The sequence below is a fragment of the Ovis canadensis genome, chromosome 7 (genome assembly GCF_042477335.2).
Source record: "Ovis canadensis isolate MfBH-ARS-UI-01 breed Bighorn chromosome 7, ARS-UI_OviCan_v2, whole genome shotgun sequence".
Lineage (NCBI taxonomy): Eukaryota > Metazoa > Chordata > Mammalia > Artiodactyla > Bovidae > Ovis > Ovis canadensis.
The window spans coordinates 46820513-46836673 of NC_091251.1; the positions used below are offsets into that span (position 1 = coordinate 46820513).

The 16161-nt window shown below is 52.0% G+C and overlaps 2 protein-coding genes across 18 annotated transcripts in view; one reads left to right on the forward strand and one right to left on the reverse strand.

Annotated features, from left to right (window-relative positions):
• The window catches only part of PPP1R14D (protein phosphatase 1 regulatory inhibitor subunit 14D), a 22150-nt gene extending 17129 nt beyond the window's left edge, over positions 1 to 5021 (reverse strand). For 4 of the 14 annotated variants that reach the window (XM_069597832.1, XM_069597842.1, XM_069597836.1 and 1 more), the window contains exon 1: positions 4358 to 4607. The gene's annotated coding sequence lies outside the window, so the exon portion shown is untranslated. Of the gene's footprint in view, positions 1 to 4357 lie in introns of all 14 variants that reach the window. The other 10 variants (XM_069597837.1, XM_069597834.1, XM_069597841.1 and 7 more) reach the window with 8 other exon arrangements.
• SPINT1 (serine peptidase inhibitor, Kunitz type 1) lies at positions 3555 to 16094 on the forward strand. 4 transcript variants are annotated; one of them, XM_069597827.1, is made up of 11 exons: positions 3555 to 4452; positions 4652 to 5191; positions 11716 to 11843; positions 12085 to 12223; positions 12320 to 12490; positions 12668 to 12694; positions 13035 to 13160; positions 13275 to 13325; positions 14357 to 14527; positions 14747 to 14797; positions 15212 to 16094. In XM_069597827.1, the coding sequence occupies exons 2-11, from the start codon at positions 4735 to 4737 to the stop codon at positions 15466 to 15468; spliced, it is 1578 nt and encodes a 525-aa protein (XP_069453928.1). In that variant the 5' UTR covers positions 3555 to 4452; positions 4652 to 4734; the 3' UTR covers positions 15469 to 16094. The 4 variants fall into 4 exon arrangements, with proteins under 4 accessions (XP_069453928.1, XP_069453926.1, XP_069453929.1 ...); XM_069597825.1 differs by having other exon boundaries at positions 3581 to 4452; positions 12320 to 12538; XM_069597828.1 differs by having other exon boundaries at positions 3581 to 4365.
• The last annotated feature ends 67 nt before the right edge of the window (positions 16095 to 16161 follow it).

Below are 16161 nucleotides of genomic sequence, written 5' to 3' on the forward strand. Positions count from 1 at the left end.
AACTGGGGCTAAGGGTGAACAATGGTTTAATGAAGCTACTCAGCTGGGGTGGCTGTGAGATAGCCAGACACCTCTTTCTCCCATCACAACCTCTCATCCTCCGGTCTTGCTCTCCTCCAGTGGCCTCTCTCTCCCTCAGGGTTGTCAAACTTCTTCACTTGACAACTGGTTCTAAGAGGGAAAATGCAAGCCACAAGGCTGAGGTTTGAAAGCCACGGGGCACCACTTCTACTCTGTCCTATTGGTCAAAGCAAGTTACAAATTCAAAGAGAAGGGAAAGGTAGACACCACCTCCTGGTGAGAGGAGCAGCATGCACTTACAAGGAAGGTGAGGACCTGTCCACCATCGTTGATAGCGGTCTTTGTAGATAGTTCATTAAACCTACTTATAGAAACCACCAGACCACCATCCGAGACAAGGCATTCAGTGTTCCTTTTCTAGTATGGTGTTAAGGATTGCATGTTCTCACCAAACCACCCACTCCAGTATCAGTGGTTGGTACTGGTGGTATTGCAAGTATGAAGGTATCCTATAGCATAAACCCTGGCTTTCTCTTCCCCAAGTTCATATAGGGAGTGTGAACCACATGGCCTAACAAAAGAGCTAACTCACCTGGACAGCTCCCTTGGGCCTGCAATGTACAGTCAGAAAACAATATCATCTGGGGGAATTCCCTGGTTGCTTAGTAGTTAGTGTTCTGGCCTTTCACTGCCGTGGCCCAGGTTCAACCCCTGGTTGGAGAACTGAGATCCTATAAGCCACACAGCATAGCCAAAAAAAGGAGAAAGAGAGAAAAGAAAACAATATAATCTGGAAATGCTTTGTAGGAAGGTAAGTCAGAATCACAGAAAGGGGCCAATATTGGCAGTCAAGAGACCTGATGTGTAGAGATGGCCTCTGCTACATACTAGCTCTGTTCGTCTCTGAACAAACCAATGACTGATCTCTGGGCCTATATATAGGACATACAGCTTCTTATATGTAAGGGGAAAGGCTTTAACTGAGACCCCCAATAGCTCTGACGCTCTCTGCCTCTCCATAAACCAAATTTTATGAACCCACCCAGAGGATAGCTGGCTCTGTACATACTGCTAGAGAGGCTCTTGGGAGTCACTGAGGACCTGGACAGGTGAAGGGCAGGGCTGGAGGAGGGAACCACATGCCATGTGCAGGGTGGCCTGGAGTACATCTGCAAGCTGGTACAGAGCCCAGAACTAGGGCAGCAGTGGCCACAGACAAGCCGGGACGGATGTGAGCAGTTACTGAAGAAGATGCCGCTGCCCAGGGCTGGCTGGATGCTTGCAAGGGAAGCCCACGGAAAGGCAGGGGGCACAGAGATACTGGGACAAAGTGCCTGGGTCAGTGAGATGAGAGAATGTGGAAAAAGAAGTAATGTGGGGCTAAACATGATGAATGTGAAAGCTGTCATGATGTATTTTTCTCTTTCTCATGGAAACACTCCATACTCACCAAAGGAAACTTTGGTAATAATTTTAAACTAGAAAAAAGAAAATGTTACCCCATATTTTCATCATTCAAATACCATTACCTTTACTGCTTTGGTGTACTTAGTCTTTTTCCCTTCATGTGTAGCTTTTCTCTTTAGGATGTAAGAACCAGCATAAGGTAGTGTGAAAAGTGTGGGGTTTTTTTTTTTTTTTAATGTATATATTTACTTGACTGTGCCAGGTCTTGCAGCATGCAGGAACTTCGATCTTCCTTGCAGCATGTGGGATCTAGTTTCCTGACCTGGTATCGAACCTGAGCCTCCTGCATTGGGAGCATGGAGTCTTGGCCACTGGACCACCAGGAAGTTCCCAAAGTGTAGTTTTTGATGTCTGAGATACTTGTGATAAAATTCTGACTTTGTCACTTTTTTTCAGGTAACATTTATTGAGCAGTCAGAGTCAAATGTTTTCTCTGTAGTAACTCATTTAATTCTCATACTAACCCTAGGAAGTCCCACGTTGTATACAAGAAGGCTAAGGCACCAAGGAGATAAATAAGTTGCCAAAGGCCACACTGACAGTAAGTGGCAGATGAAAGAATTAAACCCTGTAATCTGAGTCTGAAGCCCACAAGCTGAACCTCTATAGCATCTTGCCTCCCACTCTTCACTACCTTACCTAGGTGGAGTTTAGTGAGCCTCCCTGCAAAGTAGAAACTATCTCAGAGCTGTTGTGAGCATCAGAGGTCACAGATGTCACACGTCTGGAACCCAGCAGGCATCTCAAATGGTCGCTGATCCCTTGAAAACCTGTTGATTTTCAAGGCAAGTTGATCTGAGCTGAATGTGGGATTTCCAGCTGAAGTCAGAATTGAAAGTACAGTAAAAAGCACAGTGTTTAGGTGCTAAAGCAGTGGACTTAGCCTGCCTGAACTCCAGTCCCGGTTCTGCCACCTATCTGTCATGTGACCTAACAAGTTTGTCCACCTGTCTGAGCCTGCTTGCTCATTTGTAGTACGGGGATAAAATTAGTACCTACTTTCTTGGTTTGTTTTGACTGAATGGGGCAATGTGTGAGAAATACTTTGGAACAGGTTTTGGGCATTATCAGATGTAGGTTTTTGTAATGATATATATGATGGAAGTAATGATTAATCTGTAGTAATATTACCATAGGGTAAGTCTTCTGTGTTAGGATTTTTGTATGTATAAGGTATTAAAGGAAGCACAAATCAAATCTCAACAAAATTCTTTCTTTCCAGTAACTACACAATCATATGCTTCATTTCCCGGCATATCATCCATGTTCCCCACCGTGCCTGGGGCAGTGGAAAAAAACGAAAAATTCAGAGGGGAGACAGACTCCGGATTCCCACACACAATATCCATACCCAAAATGTGTGCAGCTAGGGAATGTTGCAGTTAAGCTAGGAAAAGGACTGAGGGTCGGCTACAGGATCTAGTGGGTAAGAAGAACGTTCCCATTGGGCTGAGGTTTGTTAAGTCATTGTGAAGGGGTGGAAGCTCTCTTTTTTAAAAAAAGTATGTATTAACTTCTCTTTGGTTGCGCTGGGTCTTCACTGCTGCAGACCACTCTCTGTTGTGGTGCAAGGGTTTCCTGTTGCTGCGATCTCTTTTGTTGCAGAGCTCGGACTCTAGGTGAACAGGCTTCACTAGTTGCAGCTCATGGGTTTAGTAGTTGTAGCTCAGGGGCTTTAGTTGTTCCTCGCATATGGAGTCTTCCTGGATCAGGGCATGAATCTGTGACCTCTGCATTGGCAGGCGGATTTCTATTCACTGTATTACCAGGGAAGTCCGTATGGAATCTCTTTTGAAGAGAACATTAACAGGACCAACATTGCTCTGTAAAGAATGGCCTTTAAGGGGAGTTCTTCACTCAGGAAAAGCAATGAGCCTGGTTTCAAGGAGTCCAGGGCTCAGTGAAGGCTCAGCTACTTTGGTGATCTGGAACCTCTAGCTTCCAAGGATGTTATTTTACTGAAAGAAAGAACCAGCTCCTGACCAGGAGCACCCCACCTGGTGAGAGAGGAGAGAAATTCTGTGCTGTAGAGAAGGGATCTGCTGACCAATGAAACTAACTCAGCTGCGACAACGACCGGAAGGGAAACGTTAGTACAAAATGAGGAAGGGCCTCAAAACAAAAGGAACCACTGAGGATCAAGTAGGGAAACCTGGACCGGGGAAATCTCTCGTTTCTCAGCTGTAACAGAAAGGAGGGTTTCCAGAGCTGGCAATGGTGGTAATATTCCAGCGGGCATCCGGGATTCCAGTTATCAAAGGTGCACCCACACAGCTTCTGGGATCTCTTCCCGCCACAAGACGGAAATGACTTCCCGAGGGCTGACCACGACAGCGAGATTATTGGCATCGGGCTTTCCCCCGTTTCTCCTCCCCCAGCCCCTTCCCTAGCGCCTCGGGCCTGGGTCTGGGAATGCTAATCCGGACCGGAAAGGGAGTCGGCAGCCTCTGAGCATCTGACCCACCTTCGTGTGCCAGACGTCGGCGCTTCCCGAAGTGTCTGGGCCTCCAGGGATAGGGGTGTACTTCTGGGGCGCATGGAGCCCCGCGAGGTTGGGACCGGGGCAGGGCGCGCCTGCCTCTGAGCCTGTTTGGGCACCAGGTTGCAGAAGCAGGGTGGAAGATGGCAGGGATTGGGGGTAGGCGGCCCGGAAGCCGGGGCTGCAGGGGCGCACCGGGCGTGGGCGGGGCTGGCCACGCCAGGGTTAATGTTCGCCCCGCCCCGGCCGCACTGACTCAGTTTCACCAGAAACTAGAGGGGTGGAGGTGCCGGAACCCCAGAGCACCCGACACCCGGGCGGAAACGGCGGTCCGAGCAGCGCGGGACACCTGGACCGGAACCTCGGCAGGCCCGGCCCCACCCCACTCACCTGCGCAGGTAACGCGGGCCGAGGAGAGCCAGGAGGAGGCGGAGCGGGTTCGGAGCATGTCTGGCCCTTTGTTCTGCGCCGGTGCGTGTGTCAGGGTACGTGAGCTCTTTAGCCGTCCGACCGGCTGCGGGGTCACCGAAGTGTGCGTGGGAGGACCGGGCCCACCTGCCGTTCTTCACTCCCGGGGTGTTCGTGCTCCTCGGTCCTCCCCTTCACTTCCTCCCGGCCGGCCCTCCTCCCTGGAAGTCTCTTGGCTGATCCGATGTCTCCTCCTCCGTCCCCTCCCTCTCGCAGGTCGCTAGCACCCTCGGAGCCCAGAGGCCCGCTCTGTGAAGGTGACCCCGGTGGGGAGGAGGGCGACGATCCCCCGCAGGAAGATGGCCGGGGGCCGCCTCTCCCGGGCCCGCATCCCAGCGGTCGCCGTGTGGCTTCTCTGCGCGCTCGCCCTCCGGGGCGCCGAGGCCGGGCCGCCGCCGGTGACCCCCGGTCTGCTCACGGCCGACGGCTGCCTGAACCGCTTTACCCCCGGGGTGCCTGATTTCGTGCTCGACACGGACGCCTCGGTCAGAAACGGGGCCACCTTCCTGCGCTCCCTCACCGCGCGCCGCGGCCGGGACTGCGTGCACGCCTGCTGCAGCTCCAACGACTGCAATCTGGCGCTGGTGGAATTGCAGCCCGACGGCGGGGAGGACGCCATCGTCTCCTGCTTCCTCATCAACTGCCTCTACGAGCAGAACTTCGTGTGCAAGTTCGCGCCCAGGGAGGGTTTCATCAACTACCTCACGCGGGAGGTTTACCGCTCCTACCGCGAGCTGCGGACCCAGGGCTTTAGAGGTAAGGACGAGGGTGCCAGGATCTGGGGAGACTCACAAAAAGGACTGGTTATAGGGTCTTTGCGTGAAGCATCAGAAAGGAGTTTGGAGGAGAGTCCCATTCGATCCTAACTCATCCTTAGAAGTAGGCATGGTATAAACAGGCTACAAGAGGGGCGAGGGGGGACGTCCTAGAGCCGACGCTGGCTCGTGAATTCAGGATGTTGAGTGGGCGGGTGTTCTGGGATGTGTGAGTGGGAACAAGCTCCTGGGGATTCCTGCTTTGACCCCAATGGGCCAAATCAGGGAATGAGCTGTCTGGAGGCCACCTGATGACCAGATAGAGATACTCTAGGCCAAGCACTGTGCTAGGTACCTTGGGGCCCTGTCAAGTGGACTGGGTGAAGGCTGGGCTCCTCACTGCTGGGTCTGGGATTGGTTCTAGCATTTCTTGTACTCCTCTCCCCAGGTACTGGTCTTTAGTGGTCTGGGGGAAAAACTGCCATACCACCAGAGTCTAAAGAACAAGCCTAGTTGGGGGTGATCCAACTGGGGAGGAGGCGGTATTGTGGACACAGTAGCCTAGAGGCCCTGGGGTCCAGGTGAGGAGGGTTGCTGGATGAGTCAGTCCACTGGTATGTGTACCTGGTAGGGGAAGGAAGTCAGCTGTCCAGGCGAGTGTGTGTGTGTATGTGTGCGTGTGTGTATACTCCTGTGTGCTCGTAAGCCTGGCAGAGCTCTTCCTGCTGAAGATCTAGTAGCCAAGCTGTCTGCTCACCTTGTTTACTTCCAGGATAAGGGCAAAGTGGGGCCACGGCTCCTCCTCCTTCCTCCTGGGACTGAGCAGTTAGCTGGGATTGGGGTCCCTCCAGAGACCTTCGTTCCCCATCCTCTCCACCTGTTGTTCTGGCCAGGTGGGGCTCCAGGGCAGGGATGGGTCACACTGATAACCTCTGTTAGTGCTTTACTGTTTGCTGACTGCTATGCCACTCAGCCTCTCACTTAGGCATCATGACAACCACCTCTGAAAAGGGTGCTATTAGTAGTCATTCTACTTTTTAGATTAGGAGACTGACTCCCATCTTAAATATATACCATCCACAAATGGGACTCAACCCCAGGCCAGACCTCCTACAGGGCTGCACTATTTCTCACACAAGACCATCTTTCTGGTAGAAACCTGTCTGTGATCCAAGACAGCCCAATGGACAACAGAACCAGAGACTACGGAGTCCAGGGGCCAGGCTGGGGCTGGTCGGTCTCAGTTCTGGAAAGTAGAGAAAATTTTCCTCTCCAACCTTTCCTCTTCTCCCTATCCTTTCAGAAGCTCTGGATCTCTGGGAAGAGGTGGGGTGGAGATTCCAGGAGAGGGACACTGTCTCCAGGCTAGGCTGGGCTACTGAGTCCCAGTGGGCCAGGGCCTGAGCCTGTTTCACAAGGAAGCAGCAGGGAGTGTAGGTGGTGATGACCTAAGTGATCCGAGCTGCCTGCCCTCCCGGCTCTGACAGGACCCATCGGATGGCCAGCACTGCAGGGCCGACGCCTGAAACTGGGGTCTTGTCAGGAAGCTGAGCTAGACGGAGCCTTTCTCATCTGGGAACCTCCCCACCTCCTGACTTGCCTGATTGGCACAAGACAGGATGGAGTGGGGATTTCCTGTCCCATGGGGTGCTGGGTAGAACTTGGACTTAGTCTGGCCCCCAGGCCATTTCAGGGCACCACAGTGTTTGGGAGAATGGGGGATGCTGTGTGCATGTGTCCAGGAGTCCATTCTCACCTGAGTCGCGCTAGAGAGGTTGAAAGTACAAAGAGGGTCAAGTCATTATGGCCTTTTGGAAGCTGGGCTAGGGTAGACCGAGGCAGGCAAAGTGGGCAAGTACTCAGGGCTTCTGAACCTTTGGTTCTTGTACTGGGGGAGCCCTTCCCAGGGTGGGTTGACCTGTACCCCTTGCCCTGCCTATGGCCAGGCCAGGCCAGTCCAGATTACTGGGGCCTCCTAAACACCCTGCTCTTTCCTCTTCTCCCCTTCCCCTACCTTCCCCATCTTTGCATTGGAAGAGTGGCTTGGAAGATAGAGACTGTGTTTCCCTGGAGAGTCCTGAGGCCTGACGGCTGGGGGAGGGGCTGGCTTTATCACTCCTCTGGCCCTTTGCTCTCAGTGGGTGGGAAATAAGGAATGGTATCTGTCCAGACATCTGCCCCTTGCTCCTGGGACTGGGGCTTGGAGAGGACCAGGCTTGCGAGTGGTTAGACATTGCTGATTAGGCCTGAGGTCTGATACGTCACTCTGTTTGTGACTTATACTCTGGGGCCAGTGGGGCTAGCCTATCTTTCTGCTCGGTAGACTGCCAAGTACCCTGTCTTGTTTCCCCTTGTGGACTGCTGATTACTTTCTGGAAAATGCAAGGAGGGAGGGACAGGCTCCTCCTAGTTCACTGCCCCCTTGGCTTGGCCTCTCACCTCAGGGCCTGGGCTAGCTCTCAGTGAGCCCTCAAGCCACTGGTTTGGGGCTTAGTTCCTGGCCCTGCTCTCCTGGTCTTATAATGGAGGTTTCCTTTTCTCAGTCCTGTAGCCCCTGCACCACTTGGCTTGTTTCTCTGTGGAAGTTCTCCCCTCCCATCCCTTTGCTCTCACTGTGTGTCCTGGTCTTTTCATTTCTGGGATCACCCTCTGTGACTCCCATATTGGCTCTGCTTTCTCTGCCTCATCAAAGAGAGGCAGAGACGCAGCCCTGTGATTCAGCCTTCTACCAGTTGTTATCTCTTTACCTTCTCTCCTTCCTTTGAACTCTTAGACTTCACTAACCTTCTGTGGTGCCTCTGTGAAGGGCAGGCAGTATCCACCAAAAGTGTAAATGGCACATAACCCTCACCACAATTCCACTTGCAGGAACTCATCTTGTGGCTATGCTTAAACATGTGTAAAACAACTTACCAGCCAGTCAGTCACTGCACCACTGTTTATAATAGCAAAGAATTGGAAACAATCTCAGTGTCTGTCAACACATCCTATAATTGGATGCTGTGGTGCTGTTTTAATCGTAATATGAATAATAAACCCTGAGGCAGCATGGGTTAGTTTTTAGTAGGGAGGGAGAAAGGTAGGGAAGAAGGACCTAAATCAAGAGGGACTGATGGACTGGTTAAATGTGTTAAAAGTGCTATGCAACCAAAAGTATGTACAACTGTGAATGATTTCCAGTATAAAGGGAAAAGCAAGATGAAGAACTTGCATGCTTATAAATTCAATACTCTCTCTCCTGATAGTCACACATACACACGCCCCCAGACTAGTAACTGAGAACACCTCTGGAGAGAAGGTTCGTTCATGTCCTTATGCTCAGTCATGTCCAGCTCTGCGACCCCATGGACTGTAGCCAACCAGGCTTTTCTGTCCATGGGATTTTCCAGGCAAGAATACTGGAGTGGGTTGCCATTTCCTTCTCCAGGTCCATATATTACCTAAGCTAAAAACAAAATTGAAGATTATAAAAGTAATAAAAAAAACAGTCATCTTTCTAAGCAAGTATAACCTGCAGCATGGTATTTTGATGTTTTGGACAGAGTATGGGTCAGACCAAGGTTCAAATCCCAGCTCCGCTGTTTAGAAACTGAGTGACCCTGGGCAGGTCATTTAACCTCTCTGGTGTCAGTTTTCTCATCTGGAAAGAGGAGCAAGAATGCAGTTGTGGCAGGATGGTTAGGAAAGAAGGCGATATAGATGGGGGCAGCAAACCTCCTGTGAATATCCATATAGTAAATACTTTAGATTTTGTGTTGGTTACAACTGCTCAGCTGCTGTGGTAACATGAAAGCAGCTGTCCACAATTTGTAAACAATTTGGTAAGGCTGTATCTTAATTTATAGACACAAATTTGAATTTTATGTGCTTTTCACATGTCATGAAGTATTGTTTAAGAATTCTTTTCAACCGTTAAAAAATATAACAGGTTGGGCTAAATGTAGCCTGCAGGCCATAATTTGCCAGCTCTGATAAGATACTACAGATAAAGTATCTAGTGTGTGCTAGCCACACTTTCTTTTTTTTTTTTTTTGCTTTTAATTATTTTATTTTTGGCTATGCTAGATCTTCATTCCTGTGCATAGGCTTTCTCTAGTTGCCAAACGGGGACTACTCTCTAGCTGCAGTGTGACAGCTTCTTGTTGTGGTAGCTTCTCTGGTTGTGGAGTGTGGGGTCTAGAGCCCAGACTCAGTAGTTGTGGTCCAGGGGCCTAGTTGCCCCAAGGCACGTGGGATCTTCCCAGACCAGGGATTGAACCTGTCCCCTGCATTGGCAGGCAGATTCTCAGCCACGGGACCACCAGGGAAGTCCCCTGAGCACAGTTTCCATTAGCAGTAGCTTTGTTAGTATGACTCCAGGTCTTTCTCTACCTCTGGCTTCTCTGGGGCTCCCACTGCACTCCTCCTCTCCTTCAAATTCAACTTCTCTATGGCTGAAGCCACATGTTCCTGCTAGATCTGGTTTCCCTTCTGCCCATGCCCTGGCTCTCCGTTGGCAGTTCCCCAGAGCCTGTCGGGCACAGCAGCCTGAAGCGTCTATGCGTTGTTTCTTAGATCGTCCTTTCCATCTCTGCCGCCATTCAGTCACTAAATTGTGTCCAGCTCTTTGTGGCCCCATGGGCTGCAGCATACCAAGCTCCCGTGTCCTTCACTATCTCCCAGAGTTTGCTCACACTCATGTCCATTGAATCAGTGATGCTATCCAACCTTTTCTCCTCTGTTGTCGCATTCTCCTCCTTGCCTCAGTCTTTTCCAGCATCAGGATCCATCCCTAAGCTATCCCTTAATTCAGACTGGTTCTGTTGTATCTGCCTTGAACTACTGCACTGGTCCACTTGCTGGCCTCCTTGCTCCATAGAAATAATTCTATTCCAGACAGATGGGTAAACACTTGCTGCTAGGAGCTTAAGAATTCCCCTGCTACCCTGGCCCTTGGCCTTCCCTTAGTACTTCTGGACCTTGATCAGGCTTTGAGGGAGGTCAGTTTCTAGTGCAGACTGGGCCTCCAGGCTTCTGTGCCACTGCTCATGGCCAGTGTCTGTCCTCTTTCTGTACCACCAGTTGTCAAATATTTGAATGTCAGTCCTGCTGTGTGCACATGCCCTGACCGAGTGTCCAGGGCCCTTGGAGATCTGTCCCAGCCCTGCTGGTCTCCTTAAAGTCCACCAAGCCAGCCTTGCAAATTCTCCACTTCTTGTTTCGGCTCATCATGGTTTCTGCTGCTATCAGCAACACAGAACATTCTTCCCCACAACCAAACAAATAAAAATAAAAGAATTTTAAAAATCCTTTGTCTCAAAAAAAAAAAGAAATCCTTTGTCTGTACTTCACAAAGCCTTGCCTTTTTCCTCTAACTTGGTGTGATCTTTCCTTTCTTTAAACATCCACATCCTTGTCTTGTACATGTACCACAAACCCCTTCATCTTGGTGGGTCTTTTCTCTCATTCTGCTTCCTGCGGCTGGATCTTAACCTGCCCCACTGGACCGTAACACCCTCAAGGGCAGTGCATCAGTTTCCTAGGGCTGCTATGCCAAAGTACTACAAAGTGGGTGGCTAAAAACAGTAGCGATGTATAGCCTCAGTTCCGGAGGCCAGACATCCAAAATCGAGGTGTCCACAGGGCCACGCGCTCTCTGAAGGCCCTGGCTGAGGGAGGGTATTTTGTGTCCCCTCGTAACTAGAGGAGGCACCCTCTTCATGTGCCCAGGCATCATGGGACACCAAGGCTTGACACAGTGCTCCCCAGGAACTCTGTGCTTCAGGCCTCTGTCCGGGCTTCTCAGCAGTGATCTGGGCTGTAGAGAGAGGGGTGATGATGTTAATTACAGATTAACTTATCTGGCTTTTCAAAAGTGTTGTTTCTCTAACTTAAAAAAAAAGTTTATTTGATTGCGCCGTGCCTCAGTGGTGGCGCATGGGTTCTTTGATCTCCCTTGCAGCATGTGGTTCTTCACTTGTGGCGTGCAGGATCTTCAGTTGTGGCATACAAACTTAGTTGAGGCATGTGGGATCTAGTTCCCTGAACAGGGGTCAGACCCAGGCTCCCTGTGTTGGGAGTGCCAAGTCTTAGCCACTTGGACCACCACGGAAGTCCCCTGACGTTTTAAAGCAATTAGCACAAGTACCTGCTTATTGTAGAAAATAGGAAAATTCCTCCTTCCAAATATATGTGTGTATAAGGCATGTATATATATGTATGTATATACATGTATATGTATATATATGTATATGTATATACATGTATATATACAAATATATATATTTTTTTTCCTAAATGGGATCAGATGGCAATGCGCTCAGTTATTTGCTTCAGAAAGTGGCTTTACAACATTAGAATGTCTTAAGTGTAACATATCTAAACAGAGGACAGAAAGAATGGTCTCATTGTGTAATTGTATCTGTGTCTCGCCAGGCTGCTGAGGCCTAGGCTGGTCTAGTTGCCACCCATAGGGCACCAGCCCCTCACTTGAGGAGGGATCCTTCCCATTCAGTGAGAGTTCACCTTACCTCACCTTCCTCGCAGGGTCCCGGATCCCCAAGGCCTGGGACGGTACAGACTTGAAGGTACAGCCCCAGGAGCCCCTAGTGCTGAAGGATGTGGAGACCACAGACTGGCGTCTGCTGCGGGGGGACACAGACATCAGGGTCGAGGTGAGATGCTGGGTGGCTCTTGGACCCCCACCTCAGCTCCCCAGGGCTCCTTTGTGGGGCCATAGGCCCAACTGTGGCTCCAGGTGGGATGGGGTGGATAAAAGCCGAGGATCCATTTAATACCAAGACAGTCTGTTCTCCCCAGTACAGGGGGGGGAGCGGGGGAGTGGCTTTTTGGGAGGGCCTGGAGCAGCCCAGGGGCGTCAAGCAGCCCCTGCCTGATGGCCATTCCTGTGCTTAGAGGAGTGGTCCAGACCAGGTGGAGCTGTGGGGACTCAAAGAAGGCAGCTACCTGTTCCAGCTGACGGCTGCCGGTTCAGACCAGCCAGAGAGCACGTCCAATGTCACGGTCACTGTGCTGTCCCCTGAGCAGACGGAAGGTAAGGAAGTGGGGCGAGGAGGCCACCGTGGGAGGCATCCCCCACCCCAGTTGACTGGCCCTTCAGACGCCCGTGACCAGCTTCCCTCCCTGCCAGAATACTGCCTTGTACCCAGGAAGGTGGGCCGCTGTCGTGGTTCCTTCCCCCGCTGGTACTACGACCCCACAGAACGGATCTGCAAGAGTTTCGTTTATGGAGGTTGCCTGGGCAACAAGAACAACTACCTTCGGGAAGAAGAGTGCAAGCTTGCCTGCCATAATGTGCAAGGTGGGCCTTTGCGAAGCAGTGTTGGGGCTCAGGTGACATTCCCCCAGGGTAGGTGTTCTCTCTTCACGGGATCAGGGAGGTGGGCATGGGAATACCCCCATCCCTAGGCCCCCTATCAGCTCATCCTGGCTGGGGCCTGGCCCTGCCTCCTCTCATTTCTCCGTTTTTCTCTCCTAGGTCCCTCAGCAGAAAGGCATCATCCAGGTAGGCTTTTGCTCCTTTCCTTGTTCCCCTCACCCCTGCCAGCTCTCCAGCCGGTATCAAGTCTAGGCCCCTGCTCACACTGCCCTGGCTCCACAACTCATTCCTGCCCTCAGAATGAAGGCCCACAAGTGCCTCACCCCCTGCAGCTCAGGATCCTCCCATCAGCCTTTGCCTGTTTTGTGCGTAGGAGGGTTTGAGGGGCAGGGGTGGAGAGGGAACAGGGGCTGTGTCATAATGCTGCCTGGGGCTAGAGAGGGCCAGGTAGATGATGGGCTCGCGGTATTTGCTGGCCTCTGCACCCCCACCTGACCTCCCCCTCCCCCGGCCTCACCCTCCCCAGTGTGTTCTGGCAGCTGCCACTCCAGCAAGTTCCGCTGCGGTGATGGCTGCTGCATCGACAGCTTCCTAGAGTGTGACGACACTCCCGACTGCCCTGACGCCTCCGATGAGGCCACCTGTGAGAAATGTGAGGCCTGGGGGCGGAGGGCGGTGGGCAGGGCAGGGCAGATCCAGCCCAGTCACCCCCACACCTCTGCGAGGCCCCTGTCAGGTCTGCGCCTCTGATCTTTCATCTTTGCAGACACCAGAGACTTCGATAAACTCCAGAGGATCCATTTCCCCAGGGACAAAGGTGAGCTCCTGCCTTGGTCTCCTGGGTCAGGGCTGAGCTACTGTCCTCCCTCATGCCATCAGTGTGCTGCAGGGGCCTGCTGTGCGTACCAAGCTGGGGGCAGGGGTGTCCTGCGCTTTTCTTTCTGTGTTTGCTAAGCATCAGACATCCTCTTAACACCTCCTGAAATTCTTTTTTTTTTAGGCCGTGCCGCATGGCACGTGGAATCTTTGTTCTCTAACCAGGGACTGAGCTCATGCCCCTTGCAGTGGGAACTCATACCCCTTGCAGTGGAAACTCAGGGTCTTAACCACTAGATTGCCAGGAGAGTTCCAACACCTTCAGAAATTTAACCATGCCTACATATCACTGAGATGTTATTGATTTAACTTAATATATTAAAAAGGAAATTTCAGGGACTTCCCTGGCAATCCAGTGGTTAAGACTCCGCACTTCCAATGCATGGGTTTAATCCGTGGTCAGGGAACTAAGATCCCGCATGCTACACAGCACAGCCAAAAATAAATAACTGAAATTGGAGATTAAAAAAAAAAAAGGAACTTTCATGTCAGTACTGTAAATGAAAAGCCACTATTATATGCCACAATTTGAGATTTGCTTTTAAAATAAGTGTAATAAAACATGGTAACAAATTTTAGCTGGACACTGTTGGCTGCCAAGGTTCAGACTCTGAGTCTTCTTTGTTAGGTTCAGACTCTGAGTTTTCTTTGTTAGAAGGCAGACCATCAAGTGCTGGGGAGAAACCAAGACCTTGATACAGTCGGAAATGCTGAAAGAAAATTAAGAAATAGTTATACGAGTCAGCCTAGGGTAATTCTGGACCCAGACTTACTCTCCTGCATTTATCTTCCTTGCTTCTAGCAACACTGCAAATGGCCCAGATATTTCTGGGGCCCCCGGGCCCCTCACTGAATCACAGCCATCCCCAGCCTGGGAGGGTCAGGGGGTGGTGGGCAGCAACCATGTGGAGCCTAGTGGTGGCAGGGAGGTCCCGTGGACATTCACACCTTCGTCTGCTCCTTACCCTGCAGGGCACTGCGTAGACCTGCCAGACACGGGCCTCTGCTCAGAGAGCATCCCCCGCTGGTACTACAACCCCTTCACTGAACACTGCGCCCGCTTTACCTATGGCGGTTGTTATGGCAACAAGAACAACTTTGAGGAGGAGGAGCAGTGCCTTGAGTCCTGTCGCGGCATCTCCAGTGAGTGGGGCAGAGTGGGGCTGGAACATGGGGAGGTGAAAGGCTTAGCTGGAGCATTCAGCTCTGTCCCAAAGCATGGACTGGTCAGCCTTGTCCTTAGAGCACCTGAACTAAGGGTGGGAGAGGATGGCAGTGGAGTATCTGGGGCACTACTGAGGAGCAGCTGAGTCTTCGAACCTTTCATATTGACTTATCTCCCCCGCCTCCATTGTTTTGTAGAGAAGGATGTGTTTGGTCTGCGGCGGGAAAGCCCTGTTGTTGCCAGCACAGGTAAGCCCCCCACCTGCCTGTCGCCACTGAGTAGATATGAACTCAAAGATCAGCTCCACTCAGTTGTGACAGCCCAAGCCCGTGTTGAGAGGACCCTGAGGTTGGCTAAAGGGACAATAGTGGTGCCTGCCGGGGCAAGGGAGAGAAGGACAGAAATACATGCCAGGTCTGCGGGCCGTCAGTGCCCTCCCCATATCACCTGCAAGTAGAGTGACCTGGAGCCAAGACCCAGCATAACCCCTCCCAGCAAGCTCCCGACAGAGCAGTTTCAGCTGCTCACACGCCCAGGCTCCTTATCCCACCACCACCACCACTCCCCGCATCCGTTTGCCCAAGTCCCTTTCATACAGAGCAGGGGTGGGCGTCGGACCCAGCAGGCTCTGGGAGTGCTTCATCCGGCCCTTCCTCCCGCAGGCTCCGTGGAGGTGGCCATTGCAGTGTTCCTGGGTACTTGCATCGTGGTGGTAGTCGCCATTCTGGGCTACTGCTTCTTCAAGAACCAGAAAAAGGACTTCCACAGACACCGCCACCCCCCACCTTCCACCCCCACCAGCTCCAAGGTCTCCACCACTGATGACATGGAACACCTGGTCTATACCAAACAACTAGACCCCTCTGAGCCTGGGCCTCTCCAGGGCTCTCGCCATCTCTCACCTGGCCCTGCTTCCTAGCCAAGACGGAGGCCTGGGCTGGGCAAAGACTTCGGGACCAGACTTCTCCAGCCTGTTTCCCAGGGCTGTTCTGCCTCCAAAGCCAGGGCTCCAGCTCCTCTTGGAGGAGTCTCAGCTAAGTCCAGGCTACTTGTTCCTGAGAAAGCTCACAGGTCTGCAAGGAGCAGAAAACCTTTGAGCCAGGAATCCTAAAGAAATGGACCTCTCCACGTAAGATTTCAGAGCAAGTTGGAGTTTTGCTTCCTGTTCCAAGCTGCCTGCCCCCATCCCATGACCTTGGGAGGGGGCCTGGGACAGCCTCAGAGGCTGGAGGCCCCAACCGTTTCCTCCACAGCTGGCCCTCCCACTCTGCAAAGTCCAGGGCTGTGGTGGGGGGTGGTCTGGGGGGAAGGACTTCCCTGTATATTTTGTGTTGTACAGAGTTTCTTTTTGTTTATTTAATGCTGTGGGGGGTGGGTGAGAGGAGTAGGAAGTGGCTCTCTGGCCCCACCTCTTCCCCTGCCCCCCATAGTAAGCCCCAAGCCAGCCCGGCCTGCACACGGAGCCAGATCCTCCGCACCCACTGGGGCTCCCTTGCTTCCACAGGTCAGAGTCCACTCAGTGGAATAAAGTGATTTATTCTGTGAGTCTCCTGCCTCTGCTCTGTGGGCCAGGAAAAGGATAGGCTGCTGGGGGGAGATGGGACCGTCCCGT